General features: G+C 40.0%; 1 protein-coding gene across 18 annotated transcripts in view; it reads right to left on the bottom strand.

The window, feature by feature from the left end:
- DTNB (dystrobrevin beta) overlaps positions 1-25040 on the bottom strand; it is a 158425-nt gene that overhangs the window by 104046 nt on the left and 29339 nt on the right. For all 18 annotated transcript variants that reach the window (XM_036335153.1, XM_036335158.1, XM_036335155.1 and 15 more), the window contains 4 exons: positions 23590-23675; positions 18555-18709; positions 8494-8599; positions 3768-3934 (listed from right to left, as the gene is read on the bottom strand). In XM_036335153.1, coding sequence (XP_036191046.1) covers positions 3768-3934; positions 8494-8599; positions 18555-18709; positions 23590-23675 — 514 coding nt within the window. The remainder of the gene's footprint in view (positions 1-3767; positions 3935-8493; positions 8600-18554; positions 18710-23589; positions 23676-25040) is intronic.

Here is a 25040-nt window from a genome sequence, read left to right as displayed (position 1 = left end):
TCTGGAGATCACAGGCTGCCCTAGACATCTTGGTTTCAAACTTGGGGCAACCAGAACTGTGAGAGAATAAATTTGTTTTAAGCCACCAAGTTTCTGGTAATTTCTATGGCAGCCCTAGAAAATTTGCACACTGGTCTTCACTGAACTCCTCTCCCTCAACAACCTTTCCTCCACTCCACACTGGCCACCAGATTCACAGTCACATCGCAGGACATTTTAATGTCACACCATCTAAAATCACAATTTTGAACACCCCACTCTCATACCAACTTCTATCTTCCAAGCTGACTCCCAGAACCCTTGCTTTCAACCCCAGTGGGACCAATACTCCACCGAGCCTACGACCTTCAATTAGCCCCTTGTCTCCCTCATGGCGTCATTTCTCTCTAAACAACCTACATTCTTTGTATTGTATTCATTTCTCTGTATTTTACATTCCCACCAGCAGTGTATTAGGATTCCTATTTCTTCACATTCTCATCAGCACTTGTCACTGTCTTTTTTTTTTTTCTTTAATCCTCACCCAAGGACATTTTCATGTATTTTTAGAGAGGTATGTGCCCTGACCAGAAATCAAACCCAAGACTTTTCAGTGAAAGGGACGATGCTTTTATCAACTTGGCCACAGTAGCCAGGGCAATGCCAGTTTTGTTTTGTTTTTAATTTTAGCCATCCTGTGGGGGTGACATGGCATTGCATTGTGGTTTTGATTAGACATTTCCCTAGTGACTGATTCTGTTGCATCCTTTCATGTGCTTACTGGCCATTTGTACATCTTGTTTGGGAAATGTCTATTTAGATCATTTGCCCATTTGCCCTCCAGTTAATTTACTTTTTTTTTTTTGTGGTAAAAAATTCATGACATAAACTTGATCATCTTAACCATTTTATTTATTTATTTTTGTTGTTGTTAATCTTCACCCAAGGATATTTTTCCACTGATTTTTAGAGAGGGTGGAAGAGAGAGGGAAAGACAGAGAGAAACATTGATGTGAGAGAAACACATCGATTGGTTGCCTCCTGCAGGAATGCCTACCTGGGCCCCAGGAGGGGAGGAGCTGGCAAGCAAGGTACATGCCCTTAACCAGAATCGAATCGAACCCAGGACCCTTCAGTCCACAGCCCGATGCTCTATTCACTGAGCAACACCAGTTAGGGCTTATCCATTTTCTTTTAATCCTCATCCAAGGACATGTTTTTAAAAAATTTATTTTAGAGAGGGGGAGAGGGACATCGAAGTGAGAGAAGCATTGGCTGGCTGCCTGCTGTGTGTGCCTGTGTTAAGTTTATTCACACTGTTGTGAAACAGATCTCCTCAACTTTTTCCTCTTGTAAATCTGAAACTTTACACCGATTAAAAAACAATTCTTTCTTTTCCCCCTCACCCCAGCTCCTGGTAGCCACCATTCCACTGTGCCTCTGCCATGTTTACATTGGGTTACTTGGGGGTTTTGCTCTATTTGAGTTGTAAGAGTTCCTTATAATTCTGGATACATCCCTCATCAGAGATAGGATCTGCAAATAGTTCCTCCTCTTCAATGGGTTGGCTTTTTACTTCCATGACAGTCGCTTTTGAGCATCAAAGTCTTTAATTTTGATGAAGTTCAACTTATCTATTTTTCTTTTATTGCTTATGCTTTTAGTACCATGTCTAGGAAGGTGCTATATGCTCCAAGGCGACAAAGATGTTCTGTTCTAAAAGTTTTCTGGCAAAAAAACAAGTCAACAATCCTAATTGTTCCAGGTCTATAACAACACGATTTGTTCTGATTTTTTAAAGGAAATGGTTTAATATCACTAATGCCCAAATAGCTCCCAGTGGACACTTATTAAAAAGAAGAAGAAAATTAAGAGAGATTGTTCAGTAAATTCAAATACTTCCTCATTTATAGCAGATTTTGAAGAAAAGGATAAGTAACTTTGTTCAAAGGTGAAGCCTGCCATCTGCTGGAGGAAAAAAGGTGAAATTTCACAGCATCCACTGAGTTCTATAGCCACCTCTACTGAGGCAATCTACTAACAAACTGTACCTGCGTGCTTCGTGTAACCAGTTTCTCTCTGTGTGTCTCTCGCTCTCTTTCTCTGCCACAGAGTAACCAAGGGGGATTCAGTCAAAGTTCTCTTGGTAAAGTGAAGATGGGGGTAAGCAGAGTCGGAATGTGAGGCACCGAGTCAGAGAGTGGGAATAGGTTTATTCCCAGCCTCTTTGTGTATTAAGAAAGGGTTAAGAGTTATGTATATTTTACCATAATTACAAGGAAGGAAGGAAGGAAGGAAGGAAGGGAGGAAGGGTGGGAGGGAGGGAGGGAGGGAGGGAGGGAAGTGGGATTAACTGGGTCACCGTCTCTGCAGGACTCCACCAGCTGCCCTCTGCCCTCACTCACTCCTCTCCCTCCCACTCCTCTCCCAATCAGACTGGTTGTGTTTAGAGAAGTCATGAACATACCTGGCTCAGCCTCTTACCCTCCTGTGTTTCCTGGGATCTACAAACTCCATAGGGCACACTTCCCCCAGAGCCGTAAGAGACGAGGCACTCCCTGCTGGAAAGGCCCACACTGGGTGGGAGTATATTGAACTCAGGGGCTACCAGCAAGGCCAACTGTTTCCTCACAATCCATTCTAAAGTTTAAAATAACGGCTCAGAAAAATACTGGCATTTACAATGTAACAAGACTCAGAACAGGATCTTCTATTTAACAAAATTTTATGGTTAACTGTAACTGAAAAACTAATAAAATTTTTTTTTTAATCTCTAACACATCATCAGATGCAGGAAGTAAAGTACACACTTGGTTGCAGTCTGTTCTTTTTATAAAAAAACACACACACACACATCTCTGATATAAACTTACTTGCTTTTTCTTGGTTAGTTTTATGAAAGCTAACTAGGAAAAAAACACACACACCACTTTTTTTGTTACTTACAAGTCCAGTAGAATGACCAGGCTTAACAAGCTTGATCTTGAATTATACTAATAACCAGGTGTCTCAAAAAATGTTATATATACTTTAACAGCTGATAGTTCAATTTTGAACATGAAATGTATTTTAATAAACACTGCCTTTAAAATTACTCAAAGTGTGTGTATATACTTTTGGGTGACACCCTATATTTTTCTACTGTTTAACAAACCAACCAACCAACAAATGAAAAAGGTAAAAACTCTGGAAATAAACTGAACGAGGACAGAAAATGTATTGGTACTAAGCTTCTTACATGATTTATAAGCACAACACAGAAATCAGACATCAGCCTCCACCTGAATAGTGGACTGGTATGTAACAGACGGCTTTTGAAAGTAAGGACGCCAATGTGGCAATTGTGCAATAAGGTATTTTCCCAACCTTAGAGCAGCAAAAACGTAACTTCTTTATATCATGCAGCTTTCTTTGCACTATTAAATTAAATTTGCCTAAAGAAAGAGCTTTAAATCTTATTTAAAGCTCACAGCATAAGCACTGAGAGAGATACCTTGTAGAATTTTAAAATAAGAAGAAACTCGCGTTTTACTTTGGAAAGGGGGCATTGCAACATTCCATTTTACTGAATTATTTCAAGTGTAAAAATATCTCCATCTCCTAGAACTTTAAAAACTCTGCTTTTAAAATCAAGTGATGAAGTACAACATATTTGCAAACCCAGTCCTGAATGCCAGTATTAAGATCTTATGACACCGAATCCTCATTTATAGGCATCTACCCCGAAATAGGCCCAAGTGCCTAACAGACGAACAGCTGAGGACACAGACTGAAAATAAAGCAATTACCCAAGAGGAATGCTCCTTCATCTGGTGTTGGTTGCTGTGAGGACCACTGGCATGACCACGCCAAAAGCAGTTTTGGCAGAGCTGGTAGTTGTGGCACTGCTGGCATCGGTACCGGAAACCCATCATGCTCTCACAGTGGCAATAGGAGCACTCCACGGGGTGGAAGACTTGTGGAGGGCGGGAAGGCAGGGACGAGAGAAGGGCAGAGGATGAGGAATGGGATAAGAGGGAGAAAAAAATCATTTTCATTTGGGGAACAAAGTCAACACAGTGAAAAACCTCATCTAGTATTTTTTAAAAAATGCAAACAAAATTAGAACTGAAGACTTCAAGTTGTCTCCTAGTTCATTTAACCAGCCATTTCCTAGAAAAAAAAAGGGGAACAATAAACAAAAAAAATTTTTCAACCACCTTAGAAAATAGCCAATTTCTTTCTTTAAAATGAAACTCACGTTTCTCAAAATTTAGATAAATATACAAGTAAGGAGGAAATCGGAACCTTCACTCCGAAGTTTCTTTTCCAAACCTACTGGTTTTTGAAGATATACATCACTGTTGGTTGTTCGCACATGTTTCCTTCCCTAACATAAAATCCGTGAGAGCCAGGGCGTATATGATATATCAGTGTTACCCGCAAATGGTATTTTACACAGCACCTTGGACTGAAGACCTGCGAATGTTTGCTGAAGGAAATACTACGACACACTTGGACACAAAAGGTAACTGGTAAAAAGTAACGCTAGACATGCTAATACAGTAGTTTTAGCTAAGAGCTCTAAGTAGCAGCAAAGAACTGAAGTCCTCTGGACCAGCGACGGGACTGTGTTTGGAGGAAGGGAACGCAGTGACCTGCGGCCCCTCTCGCCACCTCACTGGGCTTCGGACCTTGTGAGAACGGGCAGGCGGTGCTCAGGATTGACAGGGAGCACTGGGTCCTCTTACAGCCTGAAAGCCCAGTTCCCTGAGTGGGAAGTGGACAATGCACAACTGTGTGGTATAGATTGCTGGTCATACTTTTATTTATTTTTAATTAAATTTATTGGGTGACACTGGTTAATAGGATCATATAGGTTTCAAGTGTACATTTCTATGTTACTAGATCTGTATATTGATTGCACTATGTGCCACCACCCGAAGTCAAACCATCTTCTGCCAACATATTTAGGCCCCTCCCACCCCCCACTATTTATACTTTTACTAGTAAATGTTGGTAGCATATTCGTTCCCTCTGGCAAATCAATGCTGATTGGAAGAAATGAAAGTCAACGGGAAAGAGGGATACGGTATTCGAATCTTCATCGGAATGACTATTTCTAGCACTGTATATACAAAGCCAATCTTATCTCAATTTTAAGAATTTTTAGTTCTGCTTCCAAAAATATATATTAAGACATTGTAGACCAATAGTTTTATTGCTAGCTTTACCCAGTGGCCAGATAAGTTTCTATTGAATGAGTACAAAGAAAGTTTTACATAAATCTTAAAGGCACACTTTAAAATTAAATACCAATTGCATTTTGAAGTTATTTATTACATGTTCTTACAAGCTAATATCGTTTTTAAAGAATTCTCATGATTGGCCACAAGCCTTAGAACAGAAAACACGAGAATTCTCGTGATCTGTCCACAGTGTGTTAACTAGGGTATAAAGAGTCAAAAAATAAATACATTGAGCACTAGGCAGGGAAAACAGTATAATAAGGTCAGTAAAGACCAGCCTAGCCGGTTTGCTCAGTGGATAGAGCGTCGGCCTGCAGACGGAAAGATCCCAGGTTCAATTCCGGTCAAGGGCACATGCCCTGGTTGTGAGCTTGGTCTGCAGTAGGGGGTGTGCAGGAGGCAGACAATCAAAGATTCTCTCTCATCATTGATGCTTCTTTCTCTTTCTCACTCTCCCTTCTCTGAAATCAATAAAAATATATTTAAAAAATAAAAGTAGTTTAAAGAAAAAAAAAAGATCACTAAAGACCAAAAGAAAAGCAAAATACGAATGAGAGATACAAAGGGCATACTTCCTCCAAAAAATTCAAGCTTTGGTCATCAAATAATTTCTAAGGAATCGTGAAAATGCTGAGTCTGTGCTCCAAATTCAGACTGCACAACATAGCAGCGTTCTGCCCGACAACACTCTCCCCAATCAATGTAGAGCTAACATCAGTGCAGTCAACATAATCCGTGCAGCCACTGTTTGTAATTCCATATGCTTCGGGGTTAATATTAAATGTCACTGCACAGCAATGTTAAATTAGCAGACATATTCTGGTAATTTTGACTGAACATGTATGTCTATGTGATTTTTCCTCTCTTACAAACCAGTCGAAAGCCAGCCATTGCTTACATTAGTCAGTGGACTGGGTGACCAGGTGGAAAACGCTGAAAACCAGAATGAGGAAAGAACCAACGTGTGCTGGGTCAATTATAAGTAAGATTAGGTTTTGGTAAAGTATTCTTTTTTGGAAGAATGCATCATGTGATAGTGACCTTCTGATATACTATACACTTGAGTTAGCAAGCCAGTATAAAAAGTGCGATTTTTGCTTAAGCACATAAATATCTGTCCTGATGAATAGTAACCTCAATATAATTTGAGTAATAAATTTCATGAGAAGTAAAGGGCCCAACAACAACAACAAAAAAACCACTAAAAATAGCATAATTTAATTTATTTCTCACCATAAATATTAAGATACATAAATAAATATTGGTGTGATAGGTAATGTTTTATTTTCTATGTATTCCAATGATTTCATAATATTTCTCGGTCCCTAAAAAAATATCAATAACCACATAAGAATGTAATCAATAAATAATACAAAGTCACAATAAAATGTTCATATGAATAATAATACATCATGACAAATAAGATTTTTCTACTTGGTATAGCAGATACAAAATGATTTTATGAAAATGAACTGGCTATGAAACTACTAAAACACTTAAAGGCTCTCAAAGTAATGCCTCCAAAAGAACCAATAATACTAATAATTTAATAGTATAAATCTCTATCCAAAAATCCTATTAAAAATGTTAGCTGTTTTGCCATGGCTGCTGTGCTCAGTGGTTAGAGTGCTGGCCCATGCACCAGAGGATCACAGGTTGGATTCCTGGTCAAGGGTACGTACCTAGGTTGCAGGTTCGATCCCCGGCCCCAGTCGAGGCACATGTGGGAGGCAACCAATTGATGTGTCTCTCTCACACTGGTATTTCTCTCTCTCCCTCCCTTTCACTCTCTAAAAAAAATCAATGGAAAAAGTGTCTTTGGGGGAGGACTAATAAACAAACACACAAAAAGATAGCTATTTTACTCTAGTCAAGAGATTCTGGACCTTTAAAAAAATAATCCTGAATCTAAGGTACTTATAAACGAAAGCCACAGTTTAAAAAAAAGTGCCTTGCCTGTGTGACTCAGTGGTTGAGTGCCAACCTACGAACCAAGAGGTCAGGGTGCGATCCCCAGTCAGGGCGCATGCCTGGGTTGCAGGCTCAATCTCCAGTGTGGGGTGTGGAGGAGGCAGCTGATCAGTGATTCTCTCTCCCTCTCCCTTCCTCTCTGAAATAAAATAAATAAATATATATATTTTTAAAGAGTATGGCTAGCAGAGAAGATCAAAAAGCACAGATGTGTGTCTCATCCTGAGGAGGGGAAAGAGGCCTCTGCTTTTTAGTGCCGTTCAGCTACTGCTGTTCTCTGTGTGGAATGAGGAGAGACAGGAAGCGCCCGAGAGGAGGTTACGTAGAAAAACCACAGCCTTCCCTTTAATAAACTCAAACAACCTACACAAGGAGATAAGCTGATAGCAGCAGCAGAAAAAATTACGACGTTACTATGAGATAAGTGCCATTTCAATACCAAGTGGAACAAAGATTTAAGCCAAATTACTAGAAAGGATGCTGAGAATAATTCAAGGTAAAATAAGTATTAAAAGAAAGAACTGAAGATATGTGAAACCCAGTACTAAATTCTATCTTAGCTACTTTCCTTCAAACAATTAAAACACAGTTTTAGTGGTTGATATTGAATATATCCAAGTTTTGAACTATGATTTTTAAAAATTAAAGGAAAAAAGAAGCCATGGCTAAGTCAGGTGGACTCAAGCCAGAAACAACCCCCTGGAATCTCAGGGGAAAAACCTGGAGTTTGAACCACAAACTCTTATGACCTGACTAGAGGCCCAGTGCACGAGATTCATGCACTGGGGGGGGGGGGGGCAGTCCCTCAGCCCAGCCTGCACCCTCTCCCAGTCCGGGAGCCCTCAGGGGATGTCCAACTGACGGGGAGTGGGCCTAAGCCAGCAGTCGGACATCCTTAGTGTTGCTGCGGAGGCTGGAGAGGTTCCCGCCACTGCCGCTGTGCTCGCCAGCTGTGAGCCCTGTGGGAGCGCACTGACCACCAGGGGGCAGTTCCTGCGTTAAGTGCATGCCCCCCTGGTGGTCAGTGTGCGTCATAGCAACCGGTTGGTCTGCTGTTTAGTCGATTTGCATATTACCCTTTTATTATATAGGATATTACTACTTCTTGGTATCCTATCTAGGTAATAAGACCCCCACCACTTCTGTATTTGAGAAACAGATATTCTTCTTTTGAAAGCTAAAATCACAAATTCAAATAATAGAGTGACAGCACATGTCAATTACAATTTCAATCATAGTAGCTGAGGACATTACAAATACTCAGTTCACATACTTCCAATAACATAGGAACGAGAGAGGGACAAGTTCTGCTTACCATTCTCGACATGGGCAAGCCTGTGCATGAGAGGTAGCCAGACAAGGCACTGGGGAGGAGGGTCGGCCATCATTGTGTCTAAAAACATATTTAACATGATCTTTTTCTGTGGAGAGGAGAAAAACAGATATACTTTATATTTTTCAAATACCTCTGAACTCCAAGACTAAGTTAACGTGGGGCTTTCCCAACCAAGTTAATGAATTACATGTGGAATGTAATTGCAAAATAAAACATTTTACATTACTAAAGACACTGTTACACACTCCACAACACACTATATTAGTCCTGTCTTCAAATGTATTTCCACATACATTACTGTATCTGAGTTTTAAAACAACTGCACAAGTTAGACAGGCGAGGTATTACTATCTGCGTTTTCCAGGTGACACAATGAAAGAACCAAACATTTAAATACCTTTTAAAGGTCCCGCCCAAATCAGACAGGAGCAGGACTAGACCTCAGATATCCTGCCATTAGTACTAATCCCGGTACGCAGCGTGGAAGCACCCATCCCACACCTGACCGTAAAGCATCAGGGAACGGGAACTGTGGCTCAGGGGTTGTCCTCGCGTTTCCAGCATTCGTTAACAGAGCCGGGCACAGAGCGAGTGTTTAGTAAGTAATTGTTGAGTAAATACCAACGTGAGGGGCAAGCACATCGTTTAACAACCTTCTCGTTTACGTAAGAGAAGGCGGAAGCTCGGAGTGGTGAAGTTATGTGGCCAAACCACAGAAGTAGATATAAGGGTGACATCATGACCCAATATGCAAATGCCCATCACAGTACTCCCTCCATTACCCATCTCCTTGGCCGGATTGCATTTTTTGGTTCTATCTTTGTTTCTCTCTTTTAAACAAATATAGTGTAAGCCTCCACTGTGTGGGAGGCACTGATAAAATTATGTCCCATGTGGACATAGAAAATTAGAAGACAGCCTAGAAAAAAATAGTCAGATGATACAGATAAAACAAGTTCTCAACAATAATTCTAATTAGTGAAATTCCTCTTTATGTTCTGTAACCCACAAAACACCTTTCCCAGCTCTAAAAAGAAAGGGAAAGAGAAGAAAGGGCAGTGCCATGCAACTGGTGTGAAAGTTCTGTAATGGTAACCTGGACACCGAGGCCCCCACTTCAAACTTTATTCCAAAAGGAGAGCGAAGGCAAGAGGGCAAACACAGGAGAACAAGGGGTGCACAGCCCAGTAAACAGGCCTTTTCCAAGCCCTGGCCCCACAATCCAAAGTCTGGGGTTGGAAAGACACTGAGCATTAGGGGTGAAGCCGAAAGGCACCCAAATGTCATCTTTCTCTCCCAAGTTAACTGCGTTCTCAGTGCCACCACTTTATCTGAAAAACAGGATATAAAAAAATGTGGTGCTTCCCCATAAAACTTTAAAACAGTTTATTCCAGAAAGGAAGGTAGAAAGATAAAGGTGGTTAGAGCTGACAAATGTTTTGCCAGATGACTACACAACGACTTTGACTTTGACCACGAATCCATTCAGCACAGGGAAGCGCGGAGTGCGGACCATGCAGTGCTGGTCAGGAAGACGGGCCTGGGATTTCCATCCGACCCACCACCACGCCTCCCAACGAGGGTCCTGTCACCCAAACGTGTGACCACACACACTGAAGTCTGTGTATCTTTTTGGCAACTGTGAGACCTTGACTCCATTACCGGTAAATTAGAAGTCATTCTTATTGAAAACAATCTTTAAAAGAAGAAAGTGATATATAGGGAAGAGAGAGAAAAAAAAAAAAGGTAAAGGAGATGGCAGAGCAAGAAAGAAGCTTTTGCAATAAAAACCTGAGAAATAATCAAGGGAAGTCTCGAGCCGGGACAGAGCCCGCAGGCCAGCACTGCCCGAGGAGGGAAAGGTTCTGAGAGCCAAGCCAGAGGGTGGTCCCAGGATGAGGCCACCATCCGAAGGCCCTCTCTGTATAGCTGTGCGCTGATGGTGAGGTTTGAGAAATAGCTGCTAAAATCAGCTAAAGATTTCCAAAGTGTTTTCCACCTCAGGCATCCAAGTCACTAATTTCTGAGGTCTCAGCGGACCCTGGGAGAACGAGTGAACAATGTTAAAGACAAAACCAGAAAGTCACTGAACTTCTGAATGGAAGTCCAGACATGGAAACGCCCGATTATAAATAATAAATAATTGCTACCAACCATGAAATTAAAAATGCCTGCTTCAAATTACTGACAAGGCAGATGCTCGAAAGCTTTTCAGCTAGTAAGAGGTGGTAAACAGACTAAGCATATCCTATCGTTTATTAAGAAGGTTTAATATTTCTACATCTTCTATTTGTTAAAAATCACATGTTCACAAACCCACTTATAATACGAATGCTTTCTCTAAAACAGTTTTGGTTTGCCTACCATGGAGTTTAATTTTTTATTTTTCATCTTCAAGATAAAAAGGAACAATTAGTTTTGCTATCTCAGAAGACCCTCGTAATACGCCCAGAATCAGTTTCCCAACGTTGTCCTGAGGGAGGTCACACTGCCATTTGAAGTCCTTCCTCTGCGAGTGAGGAAGGAAACAGACCGGGGCCCCACGCTCTGTCTTCCATTAACCGTGTGATTTGGGGGGAAATCGCTGAACATTCTGGTTTTAGTTTTCATCTCTCTCGCGGGCAGTGGATATCGGAGTACGGTGACGGGCTCTCCTGGAGGGTCTTGGGAAACTCGTTTAGGAAGTCCATGAAGCCAAACTATTTTCATAATAATGCAGACATTATTACCTTTTTCAATCTCACTCTCTCAGGAGTGTACAGTGGGGTGTTCAGAAGCAACGTGGCATATCCACAATGATCTGAAAAGGCTATTAAAATGCTCCTCCCCAGGCCTGGCCGCGTGGCTCAGCAGTTGAGTGTCGACCTATAAACCAGGAGGCCATGGTTCGATTCCTGGTCAGGGCACATGCCCAGGTTGTGGGCTCACGATCCCCAGTGCAGGAGGCAGCCGATCAATGATTCTCTCTCATCATTGATGTTTTTCTCTCTCTCCCCCCACTCCCTTCCTCTTTGAATTTTTTTTTCTTAAAAATGTATTTAAAAAAATATTCCTCCCCTTTCCAACTACATATCTGTGTGAGGCCAGATTTTCTTTCTATATTTTAACCACAACATCGTATCACAACAGACTGGATGGATAAGCAGATAGGAGATACCAGCTGTCTTCAACTGAGCAAATCTGAGATTTGCAAAAATATAAATCAATGACATTCTCATTAAATTTTATGGTTTTGGAATATACAGCTATTTTTTCATTAAAATACATTACTTATGTAATAGATTTATCATTATTTTCAATGACTTAAAAATACTTTTAATTTATAATATGAAAATGCTGATATTTATAAACTACATAAATAAAAGCTTGTTGGGGTCCTCAATACTTTTTATTGTAATGAGGTCCTGAGGTCAAAAAGTTTGAGAACTTTTGGGATGGAATTCCAGCTCAAAAAATCTGAGTTACTAAATAACTATGTGAAACACAGGCTGACTCATTTTTCTTTCTTTTTGTTTTATTTTCTCGAGTTGAACACATTTATTGCATTCTCTTTTGTTGTTGTTGTTTTTAAACATTTTATTTTGAAATAACTTTAGATTTACGAGTTGCAAAGACAGTACAGAGGGTTCTGGAATGCCCTTCTCTCAGCTTCCCCTACTGGTTTTTTTTTTAATCTTTATTGTTGAGAGTATTACAGATGCCCCCCTTTCCCACTACTGCCCCCTCCCTCCTGTTCCTGCCCCACCCCATGCCTTCACCACCCTCCTGTGTCCATGTAAGATCTCTGGTTAATCTCTTCCTGCCCCTCTCCCCCGTTCCCTCTGAGATTTGCTGGTCTGTTCCATGCTTCCATGCCTCTGATTCTGTTTTATTCACCAGTTTATTTTGTTCATTAGATTTCTTGTTTATTTTTTTAGATTCCATTGTTGATAGCTATGTATTTGTTGCCATTTTATTGTTCATACTAGAGGCCTGGTGCATGAAATTCATGCACTGGTGCAGGGGGAGGGCCGGGGGTGTCCCTCAGCCCGGCCTGCGCCCTCTCGCAGTCCGGGAGCCCTCGGGGGATGTCTGACTGTCAGCTAAGGCCCGTTTCCCACAGGGTGGGCCTAAGCCGTCAGTCGGACATCCTTAGCACTGCCGTGGAGGTGGAGAGGCTCCCGCCACTGCCACTGCGCTCGCCAGCAGTGAGCCCGACTTCTGGCTGAGCAGCGCTCCCCCTATGGGAGCACACTGACCACCAGGGGGCAACTCCTGCATTGAGCATCTGCCCCCTGATGGTCAGTGCACATCATAGCAACTGGTCATTCTGCCATTTGGTCAATTTGCATATTAGCCTTTTATTATATGATTTTTTTCCTCCTCCTCTTCCTCCTCCAAGAATCTAAGATCCTTGAAAGTCTCATTAAATCCCTTGAAGCTCTCATGAAGATCCTTGAGTAACATTATAACCATGGTTTTGAACTCTGTATCCATTTCCTTCATTTGTGACATTTCTTTATCTCCACATTTTGACTGCTTCCCTGTGTTTGTTTCTATGTATTAGGTAGAGCTGCTATGTCTCCTGGAATTGGAAGAGTAGCCTTGATAGTAGGTGTCCTGTAGGGCCTAGTGGCTCAACCACCTGTACACTGTCTCCTTATTTTTTATAGCACAATAACATTTATAACAAAAACTATAACAAATTGTAAATTATGGAAATTCCTCCCCACAATTCTCATTTTTCTGTATTTCCCTCCAAGTGTATAAATGTTTCCATGTAATTATGTGCATAGTGTAGTAAAAATACATAAGCTGTTTTTTCACTTAACATTTTATTAAATATTTTACTGTTTTCCTACAAGGTCTTTATTTCTAATCATTTTAGCAGCTGCCTGATGCACTGAGCATAAACACCATGACTTGTTTACATCTTCCTCAATAAAACTGAGGCTCTTTCTCTATTTGTATGCATTCTCTTATTTTTTCTTAGAAAGGAGTGGTTCTATTTGTTGCCTACATCACCATCCTCTGTCATTCTAAACCTCAATATTGACAATTTCTTACCCTAAATGCCATTCTCACTCCCCTCCCTACAACCTTTGCTAAATCTTTCCTGTTTTAAAATGAGAGTAGAATCATCTCTTAAAAATGAGAAATCCAGTATTACATGAGGAAACAAGTGAAATAATTTAGCATTAGATCATTATAGCTGCAATTTCCAATCTCATCATTTCCATAAAAAATTCTTGCCTGGCTCGTGTGGTTCAATGGTTGCACATCGACCTATGAACCAGGTGGTCATGGTTTGATTCCTGGTCAGGGCAAATGCCCAGATTGCGGGCTTGATCCCCAGTGTGGGGCGTGCAGGAGGCAGCCAATAGATGATTCTCTCTGATCACTGATATTTCTATCTCTCCCCCCTTTCCTCCCTGAAATCAATTAAAAAAATATTTTAAAAACATAATTCCTCAATAAGAAACAATTTGGAAAAACAACAACTCTCTTTCCTTATGGGCAACAGGTAAATATTTCTTATTCATTGCCCTATTACTTATTTGGTAATCAGTTAAAGTATGACATCTAGTTCAAACTTGAAAACAACACTTTAAAAAACTTTTAGGTTACAATGATTTCATCTAACTTTTGTGTAGAGTTAGAAAAACATTTTACCTGACAAGAACAAACATGCTGGTTACAAAAAGCTAGTTAAAGGACTAGTGCTATGGGTGAGTCTTTATTATTATTAGACAATGAATTTGTCCATATCCACAGATTTATTTTGGACTTTGAAAATTAAGAGTACTTTGCAAGGACATAATAATGTAATGTTGCTGCACTTTTTATCAGAGCTATTTTATTATAGCTAAAAGGATATTTGGAAAAACTTCATTTCCTTCTCTGCAAAGATTGTTTCATTTGAGAAAATCATGGAATAATATCAGGGAAAACAAGGTTGTAAGTACATCCATGAGCTTTAAGTTTTCTATTAGAATTCAAGCCAAAGACCCTTTCTCATGCCTATTTGATTTAAAATCCTTACTCGATCAATCCCACAAATACCTAGTAAGCACTGATCATTTTCCAGACACTGTTGTCATGGGGATGTAAAGTTGGAGACCAAGGTGCATCCCTCCAGGGCGAGAGTGAGCTGGATGTGACATGCCACGGGGCTGCAGAGGAGGAGCAGTTAATCCCACATGAAAGATTCAGAGCATCAAAGGGGATACGCAAGCTGGGATGTGAAATATGAGGCCTTTGTTGGAGAAGAGGGGTCAGGGGTTACTGGCATTTCAGTGACAGCTAACAGCATAAACAAAGACAAGAACTGTGTTAGTTTAAGATTCACTCAAAATGCATGTTACTCAACACAAGAGATATGCAAATTAAAAAAGATAACATTTTTCACCTATCAGATTGGCAAAAATTCGTCAGTGTAAGAACATGCGCTGATGGCAAGGCTGTGGAGAAACCGATGTCCCTACAGACTGCTGGTGGGAAGGTGAAGTGGTGCAGCAACTGGGGCGTCAGCGATGTCTGAAAGGACCCGGCACAGTGACGGGGAGGGCTGAGGAGCCCTGCGGAATGAAGGTGAAAGCTAGGCTGGGGTTCAGAGTGAAAAGCAACACGGTGCCATGATAAAAATCGCATCCAGCCCAGCCGGTGTGGCTCAGTGGTTGAGCATCGAACTATGAGCCAGGAGGTCACGGTCTGATTCCTGGTCAAAGCACATGCCCAGGTTGTGCGCTAGATCCCCCATAGGGGGCGCACAGGAGGCAGCCTATAAATGATTCTCTCTCGTCATGGATATTTCAAACTCTCTCTCCCTCTCCTTTCCTCTCTGAAGTCAATAAAAAAAAACTAAAATAAAAAAACAAACCTCATCAAGTAGGAAATAGGAATTAGTCATGTGCGTTTTTTAAGCGAAATCAGGACATCCACTGAACTGTATTTTAAAATGACGGCTCACATTTGCTTATGATTAAAAGAAATAATAAAACAAGCTGTATCTGAGGAGGCACCATCCTCTTCTTTAAACTGCCATTAGGCCATGAAGTAAAGCCACTAGGAGACCAGGGTCCTCAGGTTTTTTGGCGAAGAATTTTTCTGCTTTGCCTGAAGGAGGTGAACCATGGGGCTCTAGGGAGGAGGGGACTGGGAGTGAATAGCATACTGTGCTTATCATCCAGCTTCAACAATTCTCAGCAGAGGACTAATTTGTTTCATTTATGCCATCTCTCTCCCTGCAACCTGGATTATCTTGAAGCAAATTCCAGACATATTATCTCTTGAATTAACCTTACTCCGATGATTTATTATATGGACACCTCGATGCGTCTGAGGCTTAGACCGTTCTTGCAAGAGTTGTTTTGTGGACATTCCTTTTTATTTCACGTGGGAAAAACTTAGGAGTAGAATTACTAGGTTAAGGGAAGGTGTCTGTTTAAGTTTAAAACAAACCACCAGGGCTTCTTCCAAAGGGGCTGTAAGAGAGTTCTGGCTGCTCCAAATCTTTGCCGTGATTTGGTGTCAGTCACTGAATTTTAGCTATTCCAGTAGATGTGTTCTGTTGAATTAACTTATAAATTTTTGTTGTTGTTGTTGTGTTTTTAAAACTATTAAACTACATGAAAATACATCCCTTATTTGGGTTAGTTTGTGAAAAGCAGGCAAATTGTTTTTTTAAAAAGTATCTGATGGTGTATGAGCTACCTCTAATTAAAAAAACACAAAACCGGTTATAGGGAAACACACCACATGGGAAAAACCCATTTTCAAAAAGAAACCCCAAACTCATTGAATTTAACTCCTGCTGCATGAAACTCTGTCCCAAGTCTCATTTTGTTGTTGTTATAGTCATAGACCAAACACAATTCAACTTTCCTGTGGATGAAGATAAGCTTCTTTGAATTTTCCAAACCTGCCATGTATAAAACCAGACTGAGTTTTTTTTTAACAAAAATCTGAAGCAAGTGAAAAGCAATGATTAGGTTGTGAGTTCAAAGGCCTGACAATCATGACATAGGTAATTTGCAGAATCCTAGACAGCATTCTTAGAATTAACAATTAGAATTTTTAAAATATTCTTCAACATTTTAAACCATTATTCCAATACTAGAGGCCCAGTGCATGAAATCTGTGCACTCGTGGGGGGGTGGGGGGGGAGGATGTCCCTCAGCCCGGCCTGCACCCTCTTGCAGTCCAGGGCTCTTGCAGTTCAGGACCTCTCACTCCTTACGGCCCGCCTACAGTGGAGGCGGGAGAGGCTCCTGCCATCACCGCTGCACTCACCTGCAGTGAGCCTGGCTTCTGGCTGAGCGGCACTCCCCCTGTGGGAGCACACTGACCACCAGGGGCAGCTCCTGCATTAAGTGTCTGCCCTCTGGTGGTCAGTGTATGTCATAGCAACTGGTTGTTCTGCCGGTCGTTCCACCCTTTGGTCGATTTGCATATTAGGGTTTTATTATGTAGGATTAGATTCTCATTATAGTACTCACATTGTAAGTAAATCAAAGATTACCTTAGATAATACCCCACACAACCGTCAACCATTGGTCAAATGTTGCTCTTCAATGGTACTTCTTTGTATGAAGTCTCCTTCCCATTCTGACACTACTTTACTTAATAGGAACATTCCATCACCTGATCGGTTTTTAGCCTGACCTCCAGGAAGCTCCTGTGTAAACAGCTACATGGACATCAGATACAAGAGTACCTTCCCCCCAGTACTGTGGTGTCTTCATCATCGTCACCTCAGTTACAGTTCTGGAGGGTGTTTTAATGCCTGAAGGACATTTAACGCCAGGGTATGTTTGGACAGCCTCGTGTTATCTGAAAATGCACATTCGGGGGGGAAATGCAAGCTGTGCTTTATTAGAATAAATTGAAGCACAGAGATGTTCTTAATACACTAAAAGCTGATATTGCCATTTATGCTGAGAGAAAAACAATAACGTACAGAGGCTAACGTCCACAAAAACCATCAGCCAAGTGTGTACGATTTGGGAAGAATACCTCCTCAGAAGTTACTAAAAATAACTCTTCTATAATGGGTGTAACTTCAATGCTAACGCTGAGAATCTCTAAACAAACTATAAAAGATTGTTTGGAAGTCTGAATTCAGATAAATATGAATTCTGAACTTTCAATGTAAAAAGGGGTGTATGTGTGTGTGTTTTTGGTTCTTTTGTGAATCAAAGTATCACAGGTCAGGAGGGTCTGTTCCTTTTATATTTTAACCTTTTATGTTTAAATAATTTCAGACTTACAGAAAGGTTATAACGGATTATTTAAAAAATTCTATTTGCCATCAAACCAGATTCCTCAAATGTTAACACTGCAGTACAGATACCCTCTACCCTTATATTTTTATATATTGTATTTATTTTTTAAAAATTTAAATGTTTTTTGTGTTGTTAGTATCACAGATATCTCCCACTTTTACTCCCTCCCCACTAATGTCCTTTATGAGAAAGAAAACCCTGGCCCGTGGGCTGCGCTCAGCTTTCATGTCTCTTTGGACCCTGTGGTCTGGAACGGTTCCTGTCTTTTTTCATCTTGCATGACCCTGGCATTGGTCAAGCCTGCAGGCCGGTATGCTTCAGAAACCCCTGCCCCAGGGAAGACGAGACCCGTGTGTGCTTCCTGGCAGGAGGACCACGCTGATAAGGGGGCTTCTCGGTGACCCTTACCTGGAGGCCACGATTCCCGCCCTGGACGTGAAGCTCTGTTTCCTCCCCGACCCAGAACCTATATCAGTGATGGCGAACCTACGACATGCGTGTCAGAGGTGACATGCAAATTCACTTTTTTTTTGGTTGATTTTTCTTTGTTAAATGGCATTTAAATATATAAAGTAAATATCAAAAATATAAGTCTTTGTTTTCTATGTGTGACACGGCACCAGAGTTAAGTTAGGGTTTTTCAAAATGCTGACACGCCAAGCTCAGAAGGTTCGCCATCACTGACCTACATCCTTCACTGAAGCAGCCTGCGGAAGCCTGCGGAAGCGTGGTGGGGCGGGTGCTCCCGGGGCCTCGGTTCTGTGACGTGGCCCTTACCTGCTGTGGGAAACAGGTGCGGACTGAGTGCTCGGTGTAACCGAAAGACGGCCCTTCGAAGACGGCTGTTGGGAGCTTCAGCACTTCCTTCAGAAACTGGTCAAACTTGCTAAATACCATTAAGCCGTTGGAATCTGACATCTGGGAGAAAACATCTATGAGAACAAAACCAAATAAAGTCAAACTATAAAGAAATATCAACTGTTTATAAATGGCTCTATGTCTCTTGTATCATTAGTAATGGAAAGTATCATGAAGTTAGCACGATTTTTAGTCATCACGGATTCTCATTTTTTATTAACATGGCATGGGTACTTTGTTGATGAGGCCCACCTACTTAATATTCGTCCTAAACATCAAACCCAATAACCACTCATGCATGTCTACCTATCTACTCTTTTTCAGTGTACAGAGCAAGATGATATATAATTTATATTTTTTTATTAAATTCATAGCAGCGTATCTTTATCCCTTAACATTTATATATGTATTTATATAAGACATATGCATGTTTGTGTATCATTATATTAGCATATTGGTGATAAGGTATAAAAGAAATTGTATTATATTTGTATGTTTGTGTACTAATGATGCAATGTATCCCCATGACAGAATAAATAGGAAGGAAACATACAGCATGTCAAAAATGTTCCATCTAGTGAGTTCCAAAGTAGAATAAAAAGAACTCAGATAGCCTGGCTGGCATGGCTCAGTGGCTGAGCGTCAACCTATGAACCAGGAGGCCACAGTTCGATTCCTGGTCAGGGCACATGCCTGGGGTTGCCGGCTCAATCCCCACTGGGGGCATGCAAGAGGCAGCCAATCAATGATTCTCTCCCGTCATTGATGCTTCTATCTCTCCCTCTCCCTTCCTCTCTGAAATCAATAAAAAATGTTTTTAAAAAAATGTTTCAAATTAAAGGCACAAATATTGGTTAAGTCATTTCAAAGGCTATCTTGACACGAAAACAAGAGAATCAAAGAAAAAAGGGGAGTGGGCAAAATTGAAGAAAAAAATACAAAAGAAAAGGTAGAAGCAGAAAGATCAAAATAAAAGGAAGAAAACCAGAAACACTAAGGCATGTTCCATAAACTAGAAAACCTATTTAAAAGGAACATTAACAGAGGTAACAGCACAAAGCACCTTCAGTGGCAGGAAGATGGAGAAACCAAGAACAACAAAGACACTGTTGCCCGGTAAGCAGGTAGAAGAAAGTGAACAGTCAGTCAAATATTATTTGATATTACAATGCAGTGTTACAGCTCACGTTGTGTCTATGCTATTATTCAGCCACTTCAACTAGATGGAACATAGCTGAGAGCTAGAAAGCCAGGGGCAAAAGGATTCTCCAAACAGCCGAAACTGCCAACCACACTACAGAAGCTCAAGTGCTTCTCATGATATACGAGTAATCAGCATGCCCTTACTTTAAGTAGAATGCTAGGAGCTTGGTTACATTTCCTTTGTCAGTAGTATATCAAAAGTAACTCAGAAGCAGAGAGAGATTTGTAGAGACTGGTAGACTGACAATACCATCACATGTACCAGTGATAAGGACAACCAACATCACCATCGCCACCAACAAGCACAACAACAAACACTCAAGAAATGAAAAAAACACACACACAACTGTCTGAAAACATGAGATGGGACAAATAACCCAAACCTCACAATTAGCCCTAAACGCACCAGAGAATGACATCCCTCGGAGATGAAAAGTGTTTAAATTATGATCAGAGAGCTCTGTTTAATACGAGAGGGCCAGACCGCATTTAAAGTGATTTCTGCCCTGGATGATTAAAATTTTAAAAAGTAGAGGCAAGCTTCAATACCTGAATATTTTATTTATGTTAATCACCTCATTCTCTAGCTAGGACATTATGGGACAATAAGAATAATGAGACAGTGACAGATGGTACAGCAACTATAACTTTGAACATGAAGGGGATAATAAAGCCATATTTTAAATCTGTCTGAATAACAAGAACTTGGTAATGAGTGGCCGAGAATGGCTTGGAACTCCTCAACCCACACCCAGCGCGCAAAGGCCTGGCATTCTGAGCGCAGCGGACATGTCACGTTCGCCTGGGCGTGCATACTTCAGTGCCGCGTGAATGCAGGTCAGTGTGCACCTCCCAGAAGTGCAAAAGCCACATTAAAAAAAAAAAACCACTAAAGAAAGACCAAGAGAAAAACAACCAAAAACCTGCTATCACTTAGGTACCTTCCAAATTTCACATACTACTAAAATTTCTACCTTTCCACTACCAGTTCCAACAGAGAACTCAGTAATTTTAGGACTCAATCAACCATTTGTCCTTAGCAAAATCTTAGCACTTACAACGTTCCAGGTATCAGCTCTATTTAGAAACGTAATAATTCCAGAGACATCTAAAATGTGCATTTTTATATATAATCAATTTTCTATTATCAACTAGTTTATCCAGTACTAATTAAATGGCAATTTATATTCATTTTTTTAGCCATTTTAAAAATGTTTTTTTCAATTACAGTTGACAGTCAATATTATTTTATATTAGTTTCAGGTGTACAGCATAGTGATTAGACATTTATATAATTTGCAAAGTGACCCCCCCAATAAGTCTGGTACCTACCTGGCACCATACATCGGTACTGCAATATCACTGGCACTACAGTAATACTCCCTGTGCTGTACATTATACCCCCTGACGATTCTGTAACTACCAACTGCACTCCTTACTCCCTTCACCTTTTCACCCGTACCCACACCCCCATGTCGATGTATATTCTTTACCTGGAATCATCATCATTAAAAAACAAAATCCCAACTTTCTTTTTCTTTCTGTTTGAATGAAATATTATTTCATCTATATTATATTATCTTCCTCAGAAAAACACCATGCTAAAATTAAGAAATTATTAAGAGCCCGGCCAGCATGGCTTAGTGGTTGAGCATTGACCTATGAACTAGGAGGTCACGGTCTGATTCCCAGTCAGGGCACATGCCCAGGTTGCAGGCTCCATCCCCAGTAGGGGGCATGTAGGAGGCGGCCAATCAATGATTCTCTCTCTCCCTCTCCCTTCCTCTCTGATATCAATACAAATATATTTTTAAAAAAGAAATTTCAGTCCAAAAAAGTAATATTACCATGTTAAAAAAAACTGAGAAGAGCACTTAAATATAACTATACTTTCCACTACCAAAAATTTGTTTTACATGGCAACTGTTTCTGAAATGCAGACAAACCGGGTAACAGTTTCACCAAAAAACATCTAAGATCTTTCTTTAGAACATCAAAATCTGTATCTAGTGAGCCATCTAGTTTTCCAACTTTCAATGTCATGATAACAAGTAATAAAAAGCACATGTCGGTGGGGGCAGGGGGGTAGAGGGATTGAGCAAAAAAGAAAAAAAAGAGGGAATTCATGAACATGGACAATAATGTGCTGATTGTGGGAGGAGGTAGAAGAGGGCATAAAGGGGATAAATGGTGATGGAAAAAATAAAATTAAAATTAAATTAATTAATTAATTAATTAAAATAAATTAAAATAAAGAAAAGAATAGAATAGAATAGAATAGAATAGAATAGAATAGAATAGAATAGAATAGAATATTACCCCTTGCCAGGGAAGTATAGATTTCACTTTTGTGAAAGATAATCTAAGCTGAGTTCTAATGCACGTAATGAAGTAATCTTGCCCAAAAGCTTGTACTTGAATCTGAAGTTTCTATATCTTTCAATTAAAATTTAAAAATGTAAGGCACAGAGGAACATCACGGGGACCCAATCATCAAAATCCAGTCTATGAGAAATGCTACAAGACAAATGACCCATTTTCTTCAACAAATCGATTCGCAGGGTATCTCAACATTTCATTAACCCCACAGCTTATATCTTAACTCCCTGAAATCTGACAGCTCCTTCCTCTATGGGTACCTGTATGATGGCGCTTTGATCACCTTACAGGACCAGCATCGTGGAGTATAACAAAGTAACTTAAAGCGGGGCTCTGAAGTTAGACAGCCTACACTGAAATCCCAGCTTCGCCCCTCAGTTAACGCTTCTATAAAATGGAGAAAATGCCACCTGCTACTCCAAGAAATTTTAAGGGTTCAGTGAGAAAATATATGGAAAGCATCTGGCACAATGCTTGGCATATCTTAGGCAGTTAGTAACTATCTAGAGTGAATGAATGAAAATCATAAGCAGAAAAAGTAAATAATTGTGCATTTCACCTTCTCTGATTTCATCTAACCACCTTTTTATAGTATCTAGTGAACATTAAAATGCCAAAATGGCCAATAGTCAGGGGAAAAAAATAGGGAAGGTAATTGAAAAATCATGCTGCCAATTTCTAAATACTAAGCTTGACTCCAAGGTGCTCAGGAACAGTTTAATAGCAGCAAATACAACCTGATGAAGAAGGGAATTATTAAGAAAGGGCTGCACGGCCAGTGTGGCTCAGTGGTTGAGCACTGACCTATGAACCAGGAGATCATGGTTGGATTCCCAGTCAGGGCACATGCCCAGGTTGCAAGTTCCATCCCCAGTAGGGGGTGTGCAGGAGGCAGCTGATCAATGATTCTCTCTCATCATTGATGTTTCTATTTCTCTCTCCCTCTCTCTTCCTCTCTGAAATCAATAAAAATGTATTTTTTAAAAAAGAAAAGGGCTGACCTTTTACACACCTGGTGGAAATAATCAAATTTCTTTTCTAACTAAAAGCAATCAACATAATCATCTTCTAACACAGTAAGTTTTAAAAATATGGAAAACATTTTTTAAAGAATTTTTTAAATGTCAACATTACTGCTCTGAATCTCAATTCTCTTGCTTTAAACTAAAAAATAAATAGTATACAAATAATTCAACCAACTTTTCCATCTGAACATTAGGTGGCATAATTTACATACTCTGAGTAATATAATAGTAAAAAAATAAAGATGTTCAATACAGCATCATCCAAAATTCTGAAAAATATTCATTTAAAACTGCTTAAAAGTTATAATTTGAAAATAAAATATTTCAAATAATATGAAAATACTTACATCTCAATTTGTCCAGCATTTTTCCACCACACATAGTTGCTAACATAGCTTTAACTGAAAATACTGTCATTTTGCCTCGGCCCTCACTGAAAAAGAAATTATATTAGAAATAATTGCTATCTGGAACCACAATAGCAATCAAATGTATCACTAACCATTGAGCAACCAGTAAATTGATCCTTACCCTTTTCTGCCACATTACCTGGATAGTTAGAAACCTTGGATTTTTTTTTCCTTTGTAGAATTAAGGCTTCATCTAGGCTAAGTGAATAATGCTAAAAATAAACCCAAATTATTTAGAAATGAGCTTTATAAACATTCTATAAGGCAATTTCTACTGGCTGTATAGGCAGAGGCAACTGGATGAACCAGAAGTAAATTTCTCATCAACTTAGCCCATTAAATCCACAACTGCGATGTTTTTAAGTATTCAAAACTAGGGCACCACTTGTTTTAAACACTAAGTCAGAAATGTGTCCGTCCGTCGGGCATTTTAACAACAGTTTACTGTTGTGTAAACCACCAGGGTGCACACGGCCATAAAGATTTTATAATACATTCATCTTTGTTTGTTTTTACTATGACAACCTTTATATTCTCATGTGTTTATTCTAAGAAGCTCAATCATACCTGTCTCAGGTCTTCCCATATCACAACTGTGAGAAAAGTGAAGGAGAAGGGTCAGGAATAATTCTTTCTAGGAACTGGAAAGATGAAATGGACAACAACATAGAGGCACTACCCAAAGTCACGCTGCACGGCACCTGTAGAGCCAAACTGTATCAGCAAGGCCCCTGGCCCTCCACGTGCCTGGCTCCACCCACTCAACTACGCCCCGGCTCACTGCAGGTGGAAACTCCACCAGCCAGTCTGTACAGCCATCACAGGTAAGTAAACAAGGGGCTATTGTGCTAGTTTTACACAGCTGTGCTCACAAAGTGTCACAGCAACTTAGTAAAATAAATGCCTTTGTAATGATGAGGGCGACGTTATCTTAGTTTTATAAAGCAAGCGTCATCCTATTTATACTTACTAATGGCCCTATTACATTTACTATTTATATTAACTATATTTATATTATCCTATTTATATTTACTACGTGTCTCCCATTTTCTAAACCTTCTTTGTATACAGTAAGACCATACCTAAAAAAAAAGGCAAATTATCTCTAAGCTAGAAGGTCCTCAGCGAAAGCATCGCCATGAAATACCATCGTTTGTCTGGTTTTTAACTATTACATCTCATTAAGTTTATTCATAACATAAAAGAGAAATCCCTACAACTAGTTAAAATTAGGATGGGGTATTTTAAATATACAGTTCTTTACAAATACAGATGCTGTCTTCCTGTCTTAGTACCTGGCGTATGGCACCTGGAAATGATAAGGAATATTCCTATGTCAAATATCCCTGCATTATATGAGCAACACCAGTGGCTTTAAAGAACATCAA

This window comes from Myotis myotis, unplaced genomic scaffold (assembly GCF_014108235.1).
Source record: "Myotis myotis isolate mMyoMyo1 unplaced genomic scaffold, mMyoMyo1.p scaffold_m19_p_14, whole genome shotgun sequence".
Lineage (NCBI taxonomy): Eukaryota > Metazoa > Chordata > Mammalia > Chiroptera > Vespertilionidae > Myotis > Myotis myotis.
Note: the sequence above shows the minus strand (reverse complement) of the source record. Positions and strands in the feature narration are given on the sequence as shown.